Here is a 24,182-nt window from a genome sequence, read left to right on the forward strand (position 1 = left end):
GACTGTTGGCAAAGTGTTTATTCTGAGCAGACAATATGGACCATAAATGTGAAATACATTGCTCTATTAGTATAAAACCAGACAACAAACTGAGGCCGAACATTCAGAAATGAGTTGGATATGTTTAAATAATCTCTTGCCTTCACTACTGGCTGTACGCTGGAAAAAAAAAAAATCCAAGTAAAAAATTCTAATCAAAACTCAGTTAAAAATAAATTAAACACAACCAAACAATCCCTTCAGATGATCCTGCCTTTTGTAATCTCCCTTTTAGCAAGAGCTGATTGAAGGAAAAGTCTGTTGGATTTTAATAAATGTCCAAGAAACTAATTTGATCTCTCGTTAAAATCAAAGTGCTCTGAAACAGAAACATGTCTCGTATGCGACTTGACAAGAAGCTTCCTGGGATGTATTCGTCTAACAGAAGTAGATCTATGCGTGTTCCCTTTTATAGTTTGGTCAAATTTGAACATAAACCTGGCTCCTGCATGCTGCTCTGCACTCTGGCATTTCTTCTTCTGCAACCACAAAGAAAGAAAACAAAGAAGTTCCCTTATTTAGAAACGATAATCTAAATATATGCTATGTGAAGTGAAAATCTTCAGATAATAGTTTAATATTTGTGTTTAGCTTCATCTAAGGTCAATCGGTTTTAAATGAAACGATAAAAATAAAAATGTTAGCATTAAACTCCTGTAAAGTGGAAATGTTGCAGGTGAATGCAAAACAGCAGCAGCCTAAAGAAAAAACAAAACAAAGCAGTTTAACAAGAGACATGTACCAGTATAGCAACACATTCAAATCAAAGTTTACAAAAAAATAGATACAAAAACCCTTATCGTGAAACAAATTGTTAAATAATGAAAACATGCACGTTAGCAATTAAATCAGACAAAAGCAATGTTTTTTGCATACGTACAAAGTGGTTAACCCTGTATTCTTAACATCAAATGTTCGACATGTTAAAACAAATTCAAGTTTCTTCTTCTTCATTGTTTGTATGGGTGAAAAATGGGGGGGGGAAAAAAAAAAAAAGAAAGGTGGAGGGGAGGACGTACGATGGAGTCACTCCAAGACTCCTAATTCATTAATGCACGTTTTTCTTCACACATTAGACTTTTTACAACCTTCTCTGGCAGGGAGGCGCTGTGAAAAATGTTCAAGCTCCAGATATATATATATATATATATATATATATATATATTATATATATATAAAAATATTTAAAATAATAAAAGCGTAGCAGCTGGAGCTTTGGAGTGCTGCTGGTGTGAAAGTGGGCACCGTCGCTGCGATTGTCGAGAACGAATTTAGAGATGAAGGGAGTCGTGTGTTATTCTGGCTGCGCCTCCTCTCGGTGGGACCTCTATTGTGTCTAGCATCGGCCATGTTTGGGAGGGTGGGGGGTTGTGGGGGGGGCTCTGAGCATGAACATCACGGGTCCGATGTACACCGTACCATCAACAGTTCACAATCACAAGCAAATACAACTCTTTACCACAGTCATGCCGTCCAGATTCAAAGCTGAATGCATGCAAAACTGCTTGCCCTAAAAGTCAATAAAAAGGATATGTTAAACCGGACGAACAAACTGAACATATACATATATTTATAATCTGTCTCAAATTTAACAGTTTGTGTACAAAATACATATACACGCAAGTACAAGAGATTGCCTTTGGTTGACAAAAATATCTTAACACACACACATTTTATATATATATATATATATATATATATATTTGACAGCCATTCAACGTTATTGTACAGAAGTGAAACAAAGAAAAATATGTACTCAGGATCATGTAATGATCATAAAGCTGATACCAAGTATCTAATCATTTCCATTCGGACAGCTCCAAATATTTAAAGTGCGTTTGCATTGTTTCCTCAGTATTAAATGTGAAAAGAATCTCCATCAGTAAGGCAGATTGGTTTGTTTTTTTTGTTTTTTTTATAAAACACACATTTGTTCAGAAGAAGAAGGACACTAAACAATTTGAGGGGCACAAACAAGAGGACGATCCTCCAGAGTGATGATTGTTATTGAACTGAGGTTCTAAAAACATTTAAAAACAAGGAGGGAGTGATCATCATCATCATCACAGCTGTTGATATAAAACAGAGTAAATTTTAAAAATACACATATATATATATTTATATATAGCAGCCTATTCACACACCATCTAGTGATGCCTCTGTGGATACATGAAGAATCAGTCTGCAGTGCAGCCAAAAAAAAAAAACAAAAACCCAAAACACAAAAGGTTCATTCATAGTGGACTAAACGTGTGGAGGTCAGGGTGTATATCATTCTCCTCGTCATTTGCTCGGACATCTTTGTGGGCTTTTTGTGGTCCTCTGTGGCACACTGACCCCTGGTGGCGGGGCCGTTCAGCCCAGGCTAAGAGGTTTTCCCTACTATGGGGTTGTCACTGAAACAGAGAGAGCATCACAGTGACGACATCAGTTAATTATCCATCAAAGCCATCATACTGTACTTAATCACAGTAATTACTAGATAAGCTATAGAGTTAAGGGCATTTCTTTACGAGGGAGGTGTCTGATTATTTACCCCCGCAGGCAGAGTCACAAACAACAGAACGAGTTGTTCAGCAGTGGCCTAATAAAAGCCTTGCATACATAAAGGTTGGTTTTTTTGTGCGAAGGAAAACTGCACATTCCTCTAAGCACAAAATACCCATGTTGAAAAATGGATGTGGCGGCATCACACTGCGAGGATGATTTTCTTAGAGAGAAAAAATAAAAACAGCTAGAGTTACCATCTAATAGTTTAGACCTAGGCATATTCATATGTTAGATTGGCCCAGTCAAAGGCCAGAACTAAATGGAAATGAGAATATGTGGGAAGACCTACACAAATGTGCATACTTTACAGTCTTTTATTTAAAAAAATTATTTTGAAAGCCATGCACCCCTTTTTTCCAATTCTACTTTGTCTTGGTTTATCACATAAAATCCCAATAGCAAACCTCAAACGGCTGCACAGTTACAACACGCTAAAGTGTTGAAGAAGCATCGGAGGCTTTCTATAAGACGCTGCAGAGGCGTCATGCAGACGAGGTTCGGCGCAGACTTACAGGCTTCCGTACTGCGCGGTGATGTTATTCCTGCTGTTGTGCTGCCTCTGCAGCTCCTCCATGACGTTTCGAAGCTGTTTGAGGGTCTGAAAAGTCTCTTTGGGTTCCTGAATGGTGAACTTGGAGTACTCCTCCTGCTCCCTCTGAGGGCCCTGGTACACCGCCATGCTGGCACACGCATCTGTGGGCAGGACACAGCCGTCAGCGCTGGCCGGATTGTGAAATCTAACGCCCGCTTACTACGTGTCCAGCAAGATTAGACAGCGTCTCCACTGTAAAGGAGCCAACGTGTTGAATGAACGTGTAAAATACACACAAGTCCCTCTACTTTACTTCATCCCGACAGCTCGTGAGCACATGCTGACCTTCCATGTTTTGTAGCTTGGATTCATTAGATGAGAGGAGGGAGAAGATTCTCTCCGCTTCCCGGTCACAGTCGATGTCCAGCTGCAGGTTGGCCAGCATGGTGCTGCAACAGGACGGGGACAAATGTGTGAGGAGAGAAAATGGAGAAGAAGTCATCCAAGAACGAAGGTGAGGGACAACACCTTCCCGAACCGAGCCGGAACGTGAAAACGACAACTCAACTAATGTTCGAAGCTTTATTGAAAGGAAAAAAAAAAAGAGCTAGTGGAGGGAAAAGTAGATGCTGAAGACAACAGGAATGAACTCTTTAAGCATTGTTGTAAGTTTCTCCCAACCACAGAAACATCCTGAACTCAAATTAGCCTAAAACAAAACTGAGCAACAAAAATGGCAAAAAGCGAGGCATTTTAATTTTTAGCAACCGAATAAAAAGTAACATTTAAATTCCCTTACCTAAGAATAATAAAAAAAAACAAAAACATTTTGTATATATAGGCAGTAATGCATCATGGTCTCAGTTTTTAGCCGTGCATTTGCCTTGTGATACAATCTAACTTTTCACCTCATTTAATTTGCCTACTGTTGTTTTTATTTGCCATTTTAAACAAACAGCTGTGCATTTTTCCAAAGCGTGCTTCTCTGCGTCTACATAGGTGGTCACGTTTAACGTCGGCGGCTCGGGTTCAGAACAGCAGTTGACTCTTGTTTTTTTTTTTACTGGGTGTGAACTCTGATCTGCAGCGTTAGCTGGGCAGTTTCCAGGTGACCTCATCCCACACTCACATTGTGCAGGGCTTACAGCCAGGAGCGCTGCCGCTCTGGTTTTTGCAGCACTGCCACGCTCCGGCGGTGTAATTCGATGAGTGGTAAGTGGTCAAGCGTCCCTCGTTGCAGCGGCTGACCTGACCCAGGATCTCCAGCCACTCGCTGGCCTCCACGCAGTTTCCCGCCTGAACGTAGAGCGGCTTCTCTGAGAGGACCACCTGAAACATCTGGCAAGAGGAAACACAACAGTCTTCAGGCATCAAGGACACAACAAGCACACGTTCAAATCCCTTAAGAAGATTTAAACGTTTAACGGCTTGATTGTTCGTGCTCGTAGCTACGGACGTGAAATTTTATATGCGAGAGCCAATTTTGTGCTCCTCAGTATTTAGAGTTAACAATTTTCGAGACTCTCCAAAGTGGCAGTTCTGAGGGCTTTTCAGAGCTTTAAGTATTCAAACCTCCTGAAGGGAAATGTCAGAAAAGATTCACGAGGCTGAAAATTTTGTTTTTTTTCTATTGTTTTTACGCTGGGACGTGATCTCGACACCACTTCCATTTCAAAACGGAAAGCTAATGAAAGATGGTAAGAGATATCCCAGGCTGACCGACTTACATTTTTGCGGTTAAAGGCACTTTCATCGAGTTTCTCCACCGCCTGGATGTTTTTGACGCTGATGGTGCAGAGGGCCTCTTTCCCTGTCGGCGAGAAAACACTCTGTCATGTTTATTACCGATTATGATCACAGTGGTAGAAGCCATACGTCTAATTTCAGGAGGAAAGCATATAGAGCTGCAAAGTCGCGTTAAACCGCAGCTCGGATCAGTCGTGAGTTTACGGCTGAGAGCAACATGAAAAATTCAGACGTCTAATTGTAACATTTTGTTCACAAATTCACACGACTGGAACCTCCATGTTTTGTTGTGACATAACCAAAAGGTTTCATGGTAAAGATGAGAATTTGGGGATTTTATGTGACAGAACAACACAGATAAATCTCAGTCTTTCCACAATACTTTGATACCCCAAAATATCCAAGTATTTTGGACAAATTAATCTCAGCATAAATGCAGCTGTTCTGCGAAGGCCTCACAGGTTTGTTAGAGAAGTTTAAAGAGTCAGATTTGACTGAATAATATCCTGAGCTTTAGACATCTAGCAGCACAATGTAATCTACGCTCTGAAAATGAAGAGCGCAGGCACAGCAGGAAACCATTAAAGAACAACTTATCACAAACTGACAGGTCAGGCAGTAAGAGAGCCTCGAGGTCCGACACATTTACTTTTCACCGAGAAAAAATGTTAAGGGATAAACTGACTTATTATGCAATTTCCAGCAGTACATCCTCTTATTGAGTGGACTGTGAGAATGAGCGGTCTCACCTTTACGTTTGTGGTAGGAGAGCTCCCTGTTGGTCACTCTCAGCCATCGTTTCTTAAAGTTTCTCTTAGAGAAGTTCTTCTTTCCTTGGGTACGTTTCTGCACTTCCCTTGAAAAGCAAAGAAGAAAGGCACAGAGTCAGTGAAAGTCCTTTCCGCCCGGATGCAAGGCTTTTAGATTGAAGAGTAATTAATGATAATTAATTACTCTTTATTCCTAAACTATATTTTAATTTGCAAGAAACTATATTCGTCAATAGAAACAACTCACCCCTCCTTCAGAACCACAGCGTCCTCCTGTCTGCAGGACTCTTTACTCACGTTGGATGAGATTTCGTCGAGAAACTGGAAGCAGATAAAAACTCTAATAAGTAGATATAAACAAAACTACTGAAATATACTGGACTGTAGAGCAGATTTATACTAAATACCTTTTTAACTTTTTCAATGCACTTTTCTTCTTGGAATGACTTGTAGAAGTCGTACATGTAGCTTTCTTTAAAACTGGACTGAAGGCAGAAAAAGTTTTCAACTGGTTACGGACGAGCATTTGACACTGTCGGAGAACAATTGTATAAATCTTTACACTCTTCTCGTCTTTACCAGCTTTTTAGACAAACTACCCCAGCTGCCAAGAGTCTGAATAGTTTTTGAGATGAGAGTGAGTGTGCGGGCGATCTCAGGATCCTGCAAGTACAAAACGCATGACAACGAGGCCTGCTCACAGAGCAAATACACACAGAGCGGATAATGAGGCAGAACATGCTGGTAGCAGAGGCTTTTGCACTTACGGGGTGATGAGATCGGAGCTGGAACGAGTGTGGGGAGAGAACAGCCACGGCGAAAAAGCGCAGGAACACGAAGCTGCTCACAGCAGAGTACTGAACATGTGGGTCGCCTGCAAAAAGAAAAGAAAACTTGTTAATATCGCCGAGTTTGGTCTATGAAAAAGATTGTAAAGGCGTTACACAAAGAGTCGATGAGATCTTAATGATTTGGCTCCACCTACTGGTAAATAAAACCAATAACGCCAAATATTAGAAATCTGTTACAGAATAACGGCAAAAGTGAGTTTCATGAGTAATTGTGCGCAGCAATATTTAAATAATGCTAGCTTGTGTTTTGTTTTAAAGGGGAACTTTTAATTAGCTGCACCTCACAGAGATTTTTCCCTCACCCAGGAAGCGTTTGCAGGCGAGATGTCTGAGCGACCTGAAGACATCGCACATCAGTGGGGGACAGTTGGAGCTGGACTGAGTGATGGAGGAGAAAACTTTCTGGACATAAACCTGAAGGTTTTCCTGCAACAGTAATAAAAGTGATTTAAAGGAATTTAGTTTTGGAAAATGTACAGTCTCCAATCTTGTGCATAAAAAACAGACAAAGCGAATGAGGATCGCCCACCTTGTTGACCTCCACGTTGTCACCTTCCTTTAGCTTAATGGGGTCTATCTCACATGTTTTGTTGGAGTCGCAAATCTGTGAAGAGGTAACAGAAAAATGATCGACACTCGATCCAGTCACTGAACAAAGAGGAGTCAGACAACATTTTTATAAAAGATGAAGAAAATATTTTGAAGTCAAAGGACAGAAACTGGAGCACTAAGAAACCCTTTTCACACGTGGCACTAACATTGGTCATCCGATCATGATCAGACAAAACGGCGCGGAGTCTCAGGACATTTCCTTAGATCACCTGCTTAGGTGTCCTGCTACACTTGTGTCTGCAGTAGTTTAGCAGTTTGAACTAAATTTGACACATTGGAGGATCCACTGACATGATGCAGCTACTACCTGTTCTACTCCGACTTACAAAAAGTCTAGAAAATGATTTTATGTTCTACATTTTAACTTGCTGGAAACATTCTCAATAAAAAAGTTGTCACAATTAGGTGTGTTATTAATCATTGTGATATGCGAATGAACAGTTGTTCCCCATGGTGATGGAGAAAAGTGTTAAGTGAGCAGGGCATGAAATAGTTTTCAAACGAAAGCCTAGTCTCTACATCTCATGTTAGTTTTATCTTAATGCATCAAACAAAACAAGAGGAAATAATTCGACGGAAGCTGCAAAATGTTTGTCCCGTTTTTGACCAGGGTGGATGCAGCAACGTGTGAAACCTCAACCCACTAATGACATTTGTGCAGAGGCAGGTTTGACACAGAAAGGCAGCCGTGAAAAGGCTTTTTCTTTTCCCAAAACCGTGTGGCTGTATAATCACTGAATGAGCGTCTGATTCTGTGTTTTGTGTCTTCTTCATACCTCATCGATAACCGGCTTCAATGTAACAGCCAGGTAACTCTTTCCCACGATCTTCATCATGTCGTCAATGCAGCGAGTTGCCAGTGAGTTTCCTCGGAATATAGTGTTAGCCTCTCTGTAAACAAAGACGATCAGATTAACAAGTGCTACAGTTTCTCTCTCAGAAAAAATGTGCCAATGCGACACAACGACACCTTGCACATTATTATGCAGAGCCCCGCAAATTTTATTTAATTTAATTAAAAGTGAGGCCGACACAGAAAATCCAGCTTTAATGTCAGTTTTATTTTTCTGTGGTACTTCCCAATTTCACATTTGTCTGTGGTTACATTATCATCGCAAATAAAACGGAACCTAACTTCAGCACTTCCATCCATCTCGCAGTTCTCTGCGCTGCAGAACGACATCGCATGTGTCACCGAGCACGCTGCCGGGGGCGAATACTCACTGAGTGTTGTCCAGCTCCAGAGCCGCCACGGCAGAGACGAAAGGCACAAAACGGCTGTGGTAGAGCAGCAGCCGGACCATGGGCAGAACGGCCTCGTATCGCTCTCTGAAGATGTCCCCCAAGATGTGTGCTGCTGATGCCGAGATGGGCTGAGGGAGAACAAAAAGCACATCAACAAAAAAACCGAGAAGGCAAAAAGAAAAAAAACTAAAAAAAAAAATAACTAAACTGAAAGTGGGCTTAAAGGGTGGCTGCGAGGGTCAAAAAGAGGGATAAAAGTGAAAGAGAAGGAAAACAATAAGTGACCAGCAATTATTTTTCCAAATACAGCATTGACCACGGGTTCAGGTTCAGGTTCAGCTGTGGCGTTACCTTCACATCGGGGGATTTGAGCAGCAAGTTGCAGAGAGGTGTGTAGCAGGTAGAGGGCAGCACCGTGTCTTCAATGTAAGTGAGCTTCAAACGCAGTTGTCCCAAATCATCAGACTTGGACTTGCTGCCTGTCCCTTTAGGCTGGAGGAGATACCTGAAAGAGCACAGCAAAAGAGAGAGCGGACAAATTACAGGTGTGCACGGAAAAAACAAATCTATTTTTACTAAAGAACAACCCAGTACAATTCAGTTCAAGTCTCTTTATAGACGAGAGGAAAAGATTGGAGAGAGTATTTTCCAGATAGCGAAACCTCAGCAAGGAATACAACAACCCCAAAAGATGTAATTTATAATGCAATATACATGAAGCTACGTAAAGAATAACATTTTTCCTTTAACCTGAGGAAACTGTTCAGAGAAGAAGAAATTATTTTAACCGATTAGAGTGGAGAAGAAAAACTTAAATCCACAAGCTTTTCAACTTTCAGATCAGCTTTAATCTGATGCCACACTACCCCATTTAAAATGGTAAAAAACCCCACAAAAACATAAGGTTTTAATTAAGATACAAATACTGAGGAATCAGAAATAGTGACTCAAGATCTCAAAAGCAAAAGTCAACCTAATTAAATTAGTAGTCAACTTCCAACCTTTATCTTTCATCAGATAATTCCTAAACTACATTTTCTATTTCACACATGTGCATCACATAATCTCGTGCTTTATATGTTTGTACCACCCAAGTGTTTCAGGGCCAGTCGACATCAGATATTGTCAAACGTTTTAGTGATTGTTCATAAACTCTGCAACTGTTTTTAATAAAACTGTTGAGAGGCTTTTGTAAGGAGAGCTTCTGCTTTAAATAGGTTGAGAAAAAAAAAACAAAACAAAAAAAAACTGCCCAGATTGCTGCAGCACACTGATCCATTCAGTAATCACGTGTTGAGGTAAAAAAAAAAAAAAACAACAAAAAACAGCATCATTAGCTGGAGCTAATAAACTACATGGATCACAGAACACAGAGATACTTCATTTGATGTTATTTAACATTAAAAAAATGTTAATTTTGCATGCAGCACGGACCGTGAGGTAACACAGGACATGAGGTAATGCCACCATGCAACGAGCCACCCACACACTACGCTTGCAGGCTTCATGTACCAACAGATTGCTATCTGGCATAATCCCATATCACCTACTCCGACGCAAAGCTGGGCCACATCCACACAAAGGGAAAAACTGCTGAACACAGAAATCTGGGGAGGTTCTTCTAGTCACCTTGTAGCGGCTGTGTGAAAACTTGGCAGAACATGCTGTCCTGATAGATGTGTAATACAGACTTTTAATAAAATACCAGTAAACCAGCAAAAAAGGCTCAACTCAACTTTATAGACCTTAGGCAGTGAACTTGAAAGGGAGGGTCTGACTTCCAGCACTTTAATCAAATAGGACTTTATACGCTCAAGGGCAGTTTTAATGTGCAAAAAGAGCAAGTAGCCTGGTGTGCAGCATGCTCTTTAATCTGGCTCAGTACCAATTCAACCAAACTGCTGTTTTACTAAGGAGGTAGATTCAAAGTGACTAATAACATTCCTATATGGTTCACAGTGCAGTTATTTCTTGACATCTTTTAGCTTTGGCGTCTTGCAGTACTTATGTGCAGTAGTAGTGCATGATTGTGGGAAAAAAAACTTTTCTTTTTAAAAATAAAAAATACGAACAGTGTGGCTCATAGAAAACCCCTTTGCTGCAATATCCTAAAGCCAGTTTAGGTTGCAATTTTCTGAATTTGCCTAAATAGTAACAGGAGGATTTTAAGCTTTGTTCATGCAGGGGAAATATAATAAGAAAATATAATAAATAAAAATATCATCTGCTTTTCTAGGTCATACCCTAATCTGAGACAAGAGCACCATAGTAACTGTAGAGGAGCTGCAGAGATATACGGCTCAGGTGGGACGAGCTGCAGACATTACATATATACCATAACATGAAGTACTAATGAGTAATATCTCATCGTAACGCATTACTATTTCTGAACAAGCAATCAGATTACAGTTACACATCCAAGTCCTTTTTTCATCTTCCATAGTAACAAAACATATTTGCCTTCTTTTCTGCGACGATGTGAGTGGTGTTGTATGTGCGACAAATCACGCTTTCAACATGACAGTTCAAAATACAAACAAAGCAGTCAGCAGCACAAATGTAAATAAACAACAACCAGGGGAGGAGTTTTGCATGTTTTCAAGCTGAAAACATCAGTTAAAGACAAGACAATATTAGGGTTTGTCGTGAACTCCGTGCAGGTGACAAACTAGTCCAGCTTCAAGAAGCTCCACCGGGTCTTGCGAAGCAGAGAGCTGGGACTATTTGCAGGAGGTTCCTCAACCATCCAAACAACAAAAGCTGGACTTCAGTGCAAAGCCAGCCAGTAGGGGAGAGTTAAGGAAGTTGGTCAGGTGATATGTTGCAGATGAAATGCTTCCCCTGCGCATGGTTACTTGCCCTTGTTTTGTGCCATAATAAATTACAATCAATGCCAAGCTGCCTCACAGAGCATTTTTTCGCCCCCTTTCTGAAGGGAGGGGAAAAATGCACTGAAAGGAGCAGTGCAGAGACGGAGAAAAATCTGAAGGCTGCACTGAATGAGCTCGAAACGACCAAACTCCACTGTTTCTTTCATAATATGAGACTACATGTCAAAGAAAAAAAAAAATCTAATAGCTACATTTACGGACAATGGTAACGGTTTTCATTATAGTGTTAATTGTTAAATATGTCAGGTGAAAAGGTATTTTATTTATCATAAAAAAAGCTTCATGTTAAGTAAACTTTGTAATTTAATGTGTAAAAACAGGTATTCATGAGTCAAGAAAGAATATCTATTTATTTTTTGTTTTTTTCAGAAAATAGTTTTTAAGCTCAACCTAAAACCCAGGAGATACAAATCAGGAGACATTCTGTTAAAAATGCACTTCCTGTAAAAGGAGCTTTGGCAAAACTGGTTATTTTTTTGTTGAGGCTGTCCGTGGGCATCATTGGCACCTGCTGAATGTAACTAATAAAGTTACTTGTACAATATTTTTCTTTTAAAATGAAGTAATCAGCAAAATAACTTTTCCCAACTTTGTTATCGAGCATGTTGTAGGACCACAAAGCTGGAGGATTAGGAAAATGACAGCATTTTTTTTTTTCCCACGGCTGGTCCTTACCAGGCTTTATGGGCGCGGTCGCTCTGAAGGATCTTGACAGGAACTCTCGTTTCTCCAAGAAACACATCCTGAGCCAGATTTTCATTGTTCCACAGATCCACTCTGCAAGGAAAACGACGTAAACATTACGCTTTTCATCTGCGAAAGTTAAACTGCTGTTCGTCAAGCCTGACACAACACACACGCACACACACACACAAGTGTGGTCAACGTCACACAAACATAAGCCACCCGATGCGAGAGGGACTGCAAGAGGGACTCCAAAGAACATGTCACTACTGAGTGGTGCTTACCTCCTCTGTGCACAGGAACTAAAACGCCAGTGCAATAACGCCACCTCAAATTCAAACCTCAAAAACCATGCACGAGTGTTTACCTTTTAAACCTGTCTACTCTTACCAGTGAGCTACGACTCCATTGTGATGGAGGCCCCACCTTGCTTTAACCAGAAGACAAGGCTCTCCATCAGCAGTCAGAACACACCGCAGCTAAGTTAACAGTTTTGATCCAAAGGCCTACAGAAGGAAGACTAAGGGGGAAACGGAGCAGACGCAAGATGCACATGAAATAAAACTCACCTGATCTCGAGCTTTTCAATGTCCTCCTCCTCCACAGGGAACTGTGATTTTCTAGAGTAGCTGCTGGACCGTGTGACCTGAGGATGAACATGTAGAGGCTTTATCAGTGTGTTTATTCATAAATATAGTTATATACGCTATAAATCTATCACAAGAACGATTGAGTAAAAATCTATCATGAATAATTCACCTCAAAGAAAAAAGTTTCCTCAAAATATGGGTTGCTGGTTTTCTTCTTTACTTTTGTTTTCTTTTGGTCTGATCTAAAGGACACAAGATGGAAATAAATTCATTTCACACAAGTGGCTCAGGAAATGTTTATATTTTGAAAACAATATGAAAATCTAAGTGAAATTGCTCTTCAGACTTCAGACTTGCGCAAAACAGTCACCTTTACAAATACACATTACCCTTAGACACAAGATTTAGCTTGATACTTTGTTTAAAGTTCCTGCATTCTCTCACTGTACAATATACATATTTGCACAGTTGGGCATCATCTGTTGATCTCGATGCTCACACTTGATCTGTATTTTTAGTTGCTAGACTGCTAAACCTTACAGTGATTTAGATAAACATAAAACTAAACTATTCTTTACTTGCTGCACAGCCTGTGCCATTTGAACCTTACCAATGTTCTCGGTTTTCCTGTAATTGTATTTGTGATTTTTTTTTCCTGTTTAAAATGAGTGCAGAAACAATTTCCGCCATCAGGCATTGGTTTCTTTTTGCTGCATGATCCCCCCCCCAAAAAAAATCAAGGTATCTACCAACCCCTGCAACTTTATGTGAAATGTTAAAACAAGGAGCTCAACTGCTCCTTGTGGTTGGGGGAAAATAAAAATCAGTTCTGCAGAGCTTATACAGTGTAATAGTAAAGTATTTGCAAAAACAATGAGGACAACCTGTATTTACAGCAGAGGCATAGGTCAAGCACAGCTAGCTAACTTTGTCAGGTGTTGTGGTATTATACAACACCGTCTTTAAATTGATGCACATCTTGCAGCAACGTTTATTTGGGACAACAATATCCAATTTTTAAGAGTTCAAGCTAATTATTTAGCAAAAAGAACGATTGACAGCCAAAACACTGCAAAATATAAGGTTGTTTGTACACAGAATCAGCAAAATATGCAAAAAACACAAAAAAGTAAAAACTAAAATTTGTTCAAAGCTAATAAATCATAGGCTTAACATTGTATTAGATAAAATCCACCCCATCTTAAATAACAAAAAAAAAGCTTCTTTAAGAAATGTAAATCTTGTTTAAACGTGGTGGGAACAGCTTAGCTGCCTTATGTCTGTGTGTGGCATTAGCAGAGTTACCTGGCAGGTCCAACAAGAGACACGGTGGCGTACGGGTCACAGTTCTGGCCACTGATCAAAGGCAGTTCTTTGCACTCAATTATTCTGCAGCAGTTTGAAAACAAATGGAGAGACAAACATGTATTTAGTGAGCAAAACATCTTTAGGACAGTGTTGAATCACACTCTGCTTCATGCACAATGTTTATGGAAACTAATGTTTCAGAAGACCTTGATTTTTAACAACAGAAAAAGTACCACACTGACATGCTATACAAGATAAATGATATCAACTTGAGCCTGAAATTGTTTATACACCCAACAGATTTAGACCAGTTCAGCTACTCTGAGCTGAATCTAATAAAAAAATTAGATGGCACCTCTCAGTAGATAAAACTATGTGGAAAGGAATAGGACTTAAAATTCCAAATGATAACTTTCTCAAAAATATCTCCGCAAAAAATCTTTATTAGCATCATCCCAATCACAAACCTCACATTGTATTTTTTTTTGTTTTTTTTTAATATCCCAATGAGCTCCTAGTCTTTGAGGTTTGAAGGCCTCTGTGCCATCTCCCTAATCTTTAGCTCCGTCAGCAGATTCAAGTTAGGACTCTGGCTAAGATTTTAATATTGCCTCCAGCCAAAAGAAACATGTTGGTAATAACACAAGGGCTACTTTTAGCCTAAATCTGCAAGGAGAATGAAAATTTAGGTTAACCATACATTTAAATGGCAACTGGTGTTTGCTTTTCACACATCGACGATTACTGCAGGTCTGAACAAAAATATAGTGAGCACTTGAGACCGAAGTTGCTCCTTATTTGTGCACAAACTCTTGGCCAATAAAGTTGGTTCTGAATATTGAATTACTTTTTTACTTTGACAGAAACTGGGCCTAACTTAAGAGTAAAACCCCAAAACTCTAAATAAATGTGTATAGTGAATTAATGAATGACCAAAAAAAAAAAAAAAAGAAGGTACCACATTAGATCAAACTATTCATCATTCACACCTAAAGCTGATGCTTTTGGACACCTCATCAGGGTACAGTATTAATACATGTGGTACAAAATAGATCCGAACATCAGTAAACCTAAAGATGCCCGTGTTTTTTTTTTGTTTTTTTTTTTTGCAGCCTTCAAATTACAAGGAGTGCTTTGCCCTCATGTTCGGCTGCAGTCTCACAGGGACCATTGCTTTATTTTTTTCACAAGTGTTTCAGGTGACAACAAACAGACACTGTCGGTACCCTAAACAGGATGTGGCTGCTAAGCAGGGGCCACCAGAGAGTAAGAATGAATTCAGCCCATCCCTAAGTGAGGCCAGAGGGACGGGTAAAGCAGCTGAATGTCAGGATGTTTGTCTGTGATCTTCCTGGGTGTCATGACGATATTCCCTTCAGCTGCCCCCTCTCCCCCCCCCCCTTTGCATGTCGTAACCGATCACCTCGCGGCGGAACAGGAAGGCAGGAGGTGTGCACCTGAACTGCTCAGATCTCTACATCGGCGTCTTGTCTGATTAAGCGGATGTAGGACACCGGGAGCGCGCTTTGCTCAGAGCGTATGCGTCAATGGTGAGAGCCGACAGTGAGCCGTGTGACAGTTTAAGCAAACAATCTGAGTGACATGGTGAATGACGGCTGACTGAGAGAGAGAGAAAAAAAAAAAAAAAGCCACAGTGGTTGCAGTGTGAAAAAGCACAGACTTCCTGTTCAGATGCCATCACTTCCTCCTCATTACAGGACTCTTAAGTATGAATGGGGGAGTGGGGGTGCAACATACGTAAACAGCAAACATCCGTGACATCTGCACATCTATACAAGTTCTTGACGTGCTTGACCTAACCCACCAGTGAGGCGTTTTCTTTCCTCTTTTTGCTATCCGCCCATCATGTTACGTGCCTAGAAATAAGCTGATCTCTGCGACGACAAACTGATGCAAAATGGAAAGCTCTGAAGTAGAGCCAACCCGTTCATGCTGACACACATCAAATATGAGACAAGACACCAAGAACCAATGCATGGTAAATTATATACCCTTATCAGGTCAGCTTTTTTTTTTTTTAACAAGCGTTTTCCTCACAAGCCTCTGACCTATAAAAACAGACAACTGCGATTTGCATGTGGCACAGAGAGTGCGCATGTTATAGTTTTCTTGACTGAAATAATTTGACTACATGCAGCCACAGCAGTGCACAAGAGAAAAAGGTCTTTGTATTTTTAGTTTTGTCCCTTCTAGTAAGTTTTATCTTTGCTAAAAGATCTTTAAAAACGTGAAACATCTCCATGTTACGAGCATAAACTTCACCGAATTCTTTTGGGGATTTTATGTGAATGAAAGTGAGAAAATGAAATGGTTCATAATTTCCAGAATATGAAAAATGTGTTGCGCATTTGTATTCCTCCCCTTAACCACTCTAAAAAAGATCTTGTGCAACCAACTTTCATCAAGCGTCACGCCACTAGTGAATGGTGTTCTTGTGATTTCTATCCGAGTATAAATCCATCTGATCTGTGAAGGCCTGAGATGTGTATTTTAGATGAGAACATTGCTGAACAAACGGCGTCATGAAACCTAAGAAACAGCAGACGGCTCGGTAAGAACGCTTAAGAGAAGCTCAAATCAGGCTCAGGTCAGAAAAACTGCAGTGCGGTTCACAAATTTAGCCTTTATAGAAGAAAGCACTGAAAGGAAGAACTTCAGTGTGCAGATTGCCACAGGTGGAGGGATACTGCAAAACAAAAAAGGGGCATTTGGAAGAAGGCAGACTGATAAATGGGACGAAAAACCTAACCTGATGGTCTACAAATATGATGTGTGATGGAAAACAGCAAACTATCCACAACAACAATGCACAGCTTCATTCTGTGGGAATGCTTTCTTCAAACATTAAATCTACCTAAGTGGACAAGAAAATGGGTCATATGAAAGCACATTTTTATGTTACAATGGTCTAGTCAAAGTCAAGAGTTAAATAAAAAGACTAAGACTTACACTATTTTGCAAAGAATAGGCAACCATTTCAGCCTCAAGATGTGCAAATCTTAAGACATACCGCCAATGATTTCAAGCTGCAAATACAGTCACAAGTGTAAATACTATGATACAAATTATTTACATTTCACCATCATTTCGTTATTAGTTTGACATTTTGCAAAAGCGGACGCAGAGATCTGAGTCTGAGAAACTTCATGCAATACAAATAACTTTTATGATCTTTTCCTACTTTGGTGGTGCTGATCACTTTAAATGAAAGTTTTTGAAAACTACTTGGAGCACGCCGAAGCAGCGCGAGGTTCAAGGTTTCTTTTAACACTGAATTTTAAACTAGAGCGCAGATAACCTACTTAGGTTCAGAGACCTTGATTAATAAAAACCACCCGAGAAATCGGATTTCCTGTGGTTTCCAAAATTTTGCCCTTTTTTTTTTTTTTACATCATCAGTCTTTATTTGAAACCTTTAAAAGATACATTTAATATTTTGCTTTAGACTAAAAATCAGTTCTTGTAAAACTTATTAATGCAAAGCGAGCAGACGAATTCGCTGCTGTGCTGCGATTCTCAGCTAATGGCACAAATTCATTCAGTGCTAAAGGAGATTTTAAAATTCAACCTTGGTTTGAATAACTTGCAAAATTTAACAGCTCATGAGATAAACGTTTTTTTTTTACCCTTTAATCTGAATACCATTAGTAGCATCGAGGAAAAGTTGGGACTCACTTGACAAGTAAGTGTTGACCAGTGGAGCCGTGATCTGTGATCACTTCATTCAGTCGCATCTCCAGGTGAACTTTACCCTGTTGAAGAAATGCGAGTTATATTCAATCAAACTTAATATTTCTGCATAAAATCTTAGGTTGACATGGAAACACGATAAAAACAAGGTCACAGCAAGACATAGACACATATGCCATGCATTTTGTTTGCACTGAATTACACGCATTAAACACTTGCATTATGTTAAACTGCACTGCTCTGTGTTGCCCTTTGAAAGAGCTGCGTTGCCCAGGTGCCCTGTGGCAAAGTGTTTTTTTTACGTTTGAGAAATCGGGGTAAAATGTGCGACAAAAACCATAATAGATGTGCCATCACTCAAAAAGATCTTTACAGGGTCGGATGTGGTGAAGGCTGCAGGTCTCGCCTTCGGAAGTGTCAGAGAGATAGAAAGAGCTAAGCAAGACGCCCACACACTTGGACTCTTGTCTCTGCAATTCAACACTAGGCTGAAGTACTTCTTTCAGATGCAAGATAGGCCTTTAAGCCAAGATAACTGCTCTGCAAAAAAAGATCAAATAAGCTGAAAGCATCGCTAAATTATTTCAAGTACTGAATATGATTATGAAATTTATATTGTTTGAAAAGATTACAGTTTTCCCTTTTTTTTTTTTTTTCTTTCTGACCAGCAGGTTTACAGGCTACATGCAAAGCCTGTTCTGGTTTGGCTAGAAACCAAAACCAGAACAGCATTGCATCAACACCTCCATTTCTCACTGATGTAACTTTGCTGTGGAAAGTGTCTACTTGTGAGTGAATCAGTATTGCAGTATATCCCCAGAATAGACTGGCGTGGGCTAATGGCAGCTAGAGTCAACACAGTAGCTACAGTAAAAACAGCAGAGGATTAGTACTATGAGCATACTTTTACTTCCAACAACACACCGCAAAACTACAGTTTTGGTTAGCATGCATTTTCACACAGCAAAGTTACCGGATGCTCCGGTGCTACAGAAGTTACCAGAAGTACTGGTTGTCGGGTGCTTTGTTTTATTTTATTTTTTTAACCCAAATAAGAGCTTCAAAGAGGCCAGTGTAAATGCAAAATGCGTACGATCTGTTGGTGTGCGAGCAAATTTTTCTGCATTAGAGAAACACAAATATTTCTTAAGATGACATAAAACCTGTTCCAACTGTAGCGGCTGTATAATCTGCGCAGAAACGGTTCTCTGCACTGGGATTTCAGAGTATTATTTCAACCAGGAAACCAGCCTTATATCCCTAAAACTGAAGAAAAAGACTATATAGATCAATAAATAAATTGGGATAACTGGAGAAAGGTTTTGCACACTGATGATAAGTTCATAACTTAATAAAATAGTTGGAACAAAATATTGATCAATTAAAACATTATAACATTTCTTGTCAAAAGTGGCATCCAGCTGCTCTGAACTTTATTTTATTTGAAGGAGTCCTGCAAAGAACCCTGGGTATGAAGGGGGCTGTTTTAAGACCGAATCCCAGTCCTGCATCCATGTTTAAGGTTCTTATTTTGAAAGGAAGTATTTATCGAGCTCTGCTGTTGTGTTAGCAAATTATGTTCGTCTAGCAACATTCTGGGGACTTGGCAAAAATAAAAATGTTGACAGAGGAAGACAAGACATTAATGATTCATCAACGTTGTGAAAGAATCCTTACTGCCTTACCATTGGCTGATAATGACACTTTAGTTAAAGCTGCTGTAAAACCACGAGGCTGTCTCACATTTTTTTAATGACTCTGGACTGGATTCGTCATCTCTAGCTCAAAACCTAAAAGACTTATCCCTGTCAGGTTTGAGCAATCTAATGTGATTTGATTCGCAAAACATTTATTCTATAAGGAAAAATACACAAATTTTTGGGACTTTTGATTTCCTCCCAAATACGTCCAAACTCTAATTTCTTCCCCGTGAAAACAGCAATTCCCCATCAGCCCGTCTCATGAGCCTGATGTGTAGTTGCAGTCCTACTTATCTGCTTAAACCAAAGCTGCACTGTAAAACCAGAACTGGGGATGCACCAATATGTAAATTTGGGCCAATATCAGCATTTGATATTAACATTGCTGCCAGTAACTAGCATGTGCTTCCATACCTTTTCAATGTTGCAAAAACAATAACAGAATATCCTTGAGTATTCTCTTAATTTGGTCTCAAATAAGACTTTTTCAGACATGAGACAGGTAAGATAAATTGACTGCCTCCGTTTGATGAGAGCATTTTGTCACAGCTTCCTCTGCTGATGATTTTCTTGATGTCATTGCAATGGAGTCATAATATCAGAAAACAATGGGTGCAGGAGAAACCAGTTCAAGAAAAATTATTTTTTATATAACTACAGCTTTCTCACAATATGCCATATTGCCAAAAACCATCAGCAAAACAAACGTTACAGGATTGTATTAAACGTAAGGGAGAAGATGAAACTACTTATCTACCAGTTAAAGTTTATTGAGTGGGCGGTGTGATGAACCTGCATTTTTTTTCATGAGGGTTTTGTCAACCTCGATAAAACAAAACAGTCTCTTTCTCCTTCACTTAAACCAAAGCACCACTGATTTAATCAGCTTCATCTGTCAGAGGCTTCATCAAACATCTTCCCCTCACATTAATGCCACCTTGAGCTAATTATTGCAGCAAAAATCAAAAGGTTTGGAATCTACAGAAATTTCATTCATTGTAATAAACATAAAAAAAAAACAGTTCATGATTAGTATTGCCTCATTGATACAGTGCATTTGCATAAACTTCACTGTTTGTAGCTACAGGTTATGAACAGATAACAGGGCTGCAGACAAACTTCTTGAACTCTGTCAGGTGGCGCCAAATGTTTTGCAGTTTTTTTTTTACTGTCGCAGTGTTTCAGCTTTAAATGTCACATCTTTGTTACTTCCTGCGGATGCTCACAGTAATGTAAATAGGGACGTTAGGATATGGAAATTTTGCCTCGTTATTGTTGTGTACAAATTTATTATCGTTTTCAAAAATACCAACTTTGAATTTCAACTTGTTTGTCACTGCGCATATGTGCAGTGAAATGAAAGAACCCTGTTGTAAGAAAGGATTAAACATTTTCAACAGGTATTGTTTCTGACATTGTACAAATGATGATTTCTTTTTTATTCACTTATTTTATTTACTTTACTTTGTTCAGTCACATTAAAACGGAACAACGATTGTATATCTGATTTGCATTTAAAACACATGAGCCTAGAAAATGAGATGTTCCAAGGACATTATCTTTACAGAAAAGATTTTTTTTTTAAAAAGGAAAAAGAAAAAACTAAATAACTTGAGAATTTATTAAATCTATTTATTTGATAGAAGCATTCTTCATCTTGTCAAACAACCCCAACAATTGAGCCACAAGTTCAAAAAGTGTGTTCATAATTAAAATTATTTCAATAATTGCTACATGCCCAATGAACAAATATATGCCAACAGTCCTTCACTCATTAATCCAGCAGGCCCTAATTTCTAGCTTTGTTTTTCCACATTTTCAAACAACTATCAATAACACATGACATTACTTTAGTTTGTGAAATGAAGAAATGCATCAAGTGTCAATGGCAATCTGCAACACAAACAAAAATGCACCCACTGAGACTAATCTAAGGCTGTTGGTGTGAAGGTTGAAAAAAGCTGCATTAGAACATCTACTTTGTTTATTCTGTAAGCAAAATACTAAAGTAACAATCCTTGTTATTAATATTTTTGTTGTTATGCCAAGTAAAATCAGGTCTTTGACTACAATGCTGCTAATCCAATTAATCTTTGAAGCTAAACAGACAAACCGGAACATCCTGAAGATATCATACAAAAAAAGCAGCCATATAAGACTTTATACAGCTAAATGATATCTTACTTAGCATTACCTACAACTAGAGGAGACCAGAAAAGACAGAAAATGAGGGCAGAACAGTGCAACCAAGACCAAAAGTCTTACTTGACAGAATTTAAACTTTTTACCCACCACAGTCCTGAGTAAAGTTGCAAACCATAAAGGTATCAGAGGGTCCATTTTGATTCTGCACGTCAGCAAGATGCTCAGATTATCCTTGCAATTAAAATTTAATAACAGATCGGAGCAAACAAAAATAATAAGGGGGAAATAAACATCCAACAAATTTTAGACTGGATTTTTCCAGAAAGCACAAACATTATGGGCCTTTTTAGCAGTATTGCCTTTTAGTACATTTATAAAAGGTGTATATCGTCAGCTCAAACTTCACTTCAATGTAAAAACAGAAAACTGCTAAAAGAAATTCATGATTTGTTAAAACTAAACTTTGGTGAGTAGCAACATCAGAATAGCTACAAAGAAAAAGAAAAATACCTGAACTTCTGTGTTTGGATCTACAGGCTGTAGGTTAAACCAATCGTCCTTTCCGCTATATTTACATAGATCATCCTTCCGGATTGACACTTTGCCTGGAAAATAAAACGGCACAATGTGAAACCACAACAGATCTACTCGAGACAGCCCAGTTATGTCTCTGGTTCATGGATTTGACTTACCAACAGGTAGGTCCCTTTGGAAAACGCCCTTGGCATAAACATAAAAGGATAAAAACTGAAATGGCCGCGGGATCTCAAAGAAGAAATCTTCTCCGTAAAAAGGGCTGTAAACAAGGGAAGAAAGAATCATTATGTATTCATAGTTAAATTAAAAAGGAAAAAAAAACAACTTGTTGACAGAACAAACAGCATGATGACCTCATTATAACCTTAAAAGTTTAGGCCTCTATTACAGACATGCCATGACTACTTTCTAAACAGACATTTTTCCGTGCAGTACAGGTCTGAGCACTCGATGCTAAAAGAGGACAAAGCACACCGACCCGTCAATAACTGAAACCAAGTATGCTAAAACCACCGAGGAAGAGTTTTAGTAGATGATGCATGTCAGTGATTTATAATGTAATCCTACACTGAAAATGCATTGTGTAGCAGATCTGTTATGTTTCAGCAATTACACAATGACTGGTATCACATAGGGGGAAACAAATGTAACAAATAATTACCCAGTGATGCCATTTCTGAGATTACATTTTCTGTCACAATTCAATGTCACAGGAATGTTGCATCACAGTCATGAACATGGCGTTTGTTAATGTGGAAAACTGAAAAGTGTGAGCAGACGGCGGACATCACAGGGTGCCCTTATGACTCATCAGGGATGTGGGAATTGCTCTTTGTATCATGGGTTTGAACGTGACAAAAAACCCTTTAACACCTTTCCTCCACCTTGAGGTTAATGGTGCAGAAATAGTTTGCATTAAAAATATAATTCCTAATAAGCTGTGTAAAAGTACTCCACTTAAACATAGAACAATTAAAAAGATTAAAACAAGCTTAGGAAGAAAATTATAGAAAAACACAAAGACCAAGCCATTGAAAAATTATGCATTTCTTCATGTGGAAAACAGAAGGTTTACCCGCTTATTTCAGCATTTGAGCATTGTTCAGAATATTTACAGAATTAGTTTGTTGCCAGATTAAGATCAAAGCATTAAAATATCTTTAAAAAGTTGTGAGAAGTGTTCTCTTTGTTAAGTGTGTACTGGGTTAGTTTTTTTTCTTTAAAGCTAATCATTTTATTTATTTAAGTATTAGTTATGACTTATCCAATTGCAAACCTGTTTAAAACACAGAACATAAAATAATTCAAAAAAGACTTTCCAAAAAAAAAAAAAAAAAATTATGTTTTTTGCATCAACTTCTTGCACTTCTTAAAACTTCTGTCTTTGTCCATCTTTGCCTTCCTACCATTGTAGATGTTAGTTTATTTTAGTTTTTACTGCATGCTGGCTATGTGTGTTCTAAAGTATTTTGGTATCTCAGTTATTCTACTGGTGTTTTGGTGTAAAAACTAAAACAAACTAAAACTAACATTTAAAATTCATAATTTCACAGACATAAATGACAGACGGCATAATTTTAATGTTTATGCCTTCTGCACAGCACTTTGATCCTGTGTGTTAATATAGAGCATTTTATGCTAAAGAAAAAGAAAAATTGCGCCGTTATAGTTGCTCTTTTATCAAATGAAGTAAAGAAAATTTTACTTCATTTGACGTTAAAATTATGAACTAATACATTTTATCTAATACAAAGAAAAATGCTGGAAGCGAAAAAAAGAAAATTCCAATTATTATTTTTTTTCTTGTAGCAGGCAGGTAAATGCTTTGTTCAGAACTGACTGGCAAAATAAGTCCAAAAAAAAAAAAAACTGCAATTAAATAACAGTTTTGTCAAAAAAAAATTAAATTGTCTGTAGGTTTAGGCATTTATGGATACCTAAACGTACTTCAAATTTCCTTCTTATAAGAGAAATGTACTCAGGTAAAAAAAAAAAAAAAAAGGATGGGTAAAGAAGAATATAGCTCATAGGTGCTCTTTCTGATTTTCCTTCACAATTTAAACATGTTGCACAGAGAGAAATATCTTGCCCGACACTTCCACAGCGGGCTTGGCCGGCGCATCCAGTGCACACCCACGCATCCTCCTCAAATATCACACAGAAATATGCACCTGTGACCCACCCCCTTCCCGCTCTGCACACACACTCAAAAATACACCCACTAAACTACATTTTCCTCTGTTGTCACCCTGGTCTCTAAACAATGTAAAA

The 24,182-nt window shown here is 38.7% G+C and overlaps 1 protein-coding gene across 1 annotated transcript in view; it reads right to left on the minus strand.

Annotated features, from left to right (window-relative positions):
• Positions 1–24,182, minus strand: part of rasa2 (RAS p21 protein activator 2) — a 30,393-nt gene continuing 6,211 nt past the window's right edge. The window contains exons 3-24 of the mRNA XM_008425422.3: positions 22,067–22,170; positions 21,885–21,979; positions 17,515–17,591; positions 13,816–13,899; positions 12,680–12,752; positions 12,490–12,566; positions 11,912–12,013; positions 8,697–8,850; positions 8,325–8,473; positions 7,877–7,991; positions 7,018–7,092; positions 6,791–6,914; positions 6,405–6,511; positions 6,217–6,300; positions 6,045–6,122; positions 5,885–5,958; positions 5,617–5,723; positions 4,849–4,931; positions 4,251–4,459; positions 3,467–3,570; positions 3,102–3,282; positions 1–2,435 (exon numbers count right to left, since the gene is read on the minus strand). Coding sequence (XP_008423644.1) covers positions 2,405–2,435; positions 3,102–3,282; positions 3,467–3,570; positions 4,251–4,459; positions 4,849–4,931; positions 5,617–5,723; positions 5,885–5,958; positions 6,045–6,122; positions 6,217–6,300; positions 6,405–6,511; positions 6,791–6,914; positions 7,018–7,092; positions 7,877–7,991; positions 8,325–8,473; positions 8,697–8,850; positions 11,912–12,013; positions 12,490–12,566; positions 12,680–12,752; positions 13,816–13,899; positions 17,515–17,591; positions 21,885–21,979; positions 22,067–22,170 — 2,287 coding nt within the window. The 3' untranslated portion in view covers positions 1–2,404. The remainder of the gene's footprint in view (positions 2,436–3,101; positions 3,283–3,466; positions 3,571–4,250; positions 4,460–4,848; positions 4,932–5,616; positions 5,724–5,884; positions 5,959–6,044; positions 6,123–6,216; positions 6,301–6,404; positions 6,512–6,790; positions 6,915–7,017; positions 7,093–7,876; positions 7,992–8,324; positions 8,474–8,696; positions 8,851–11,911; positions 12,014–12,489; positions 12,567–12,679; positions 12,753–13,815; positions 13,900–17,514; positions 17,592–21,884; positions 21,980–22,066; positions 22,171–24,182) is intronic.

This window comes from Poecilia reticulata, chromosome 13, assembly GCF_904066995.2.
Source record: "Poecilia reticulata chromosome 13, P_reticulata-male-v2, whole genome shotgun sequence".
Lineage (NCBI taxonomy): Eukaryota > Metazoa > Chordata > Actinopteri > Cyprinodontiformes > Poeciliidae > Poecilia > Poecilia reticulata.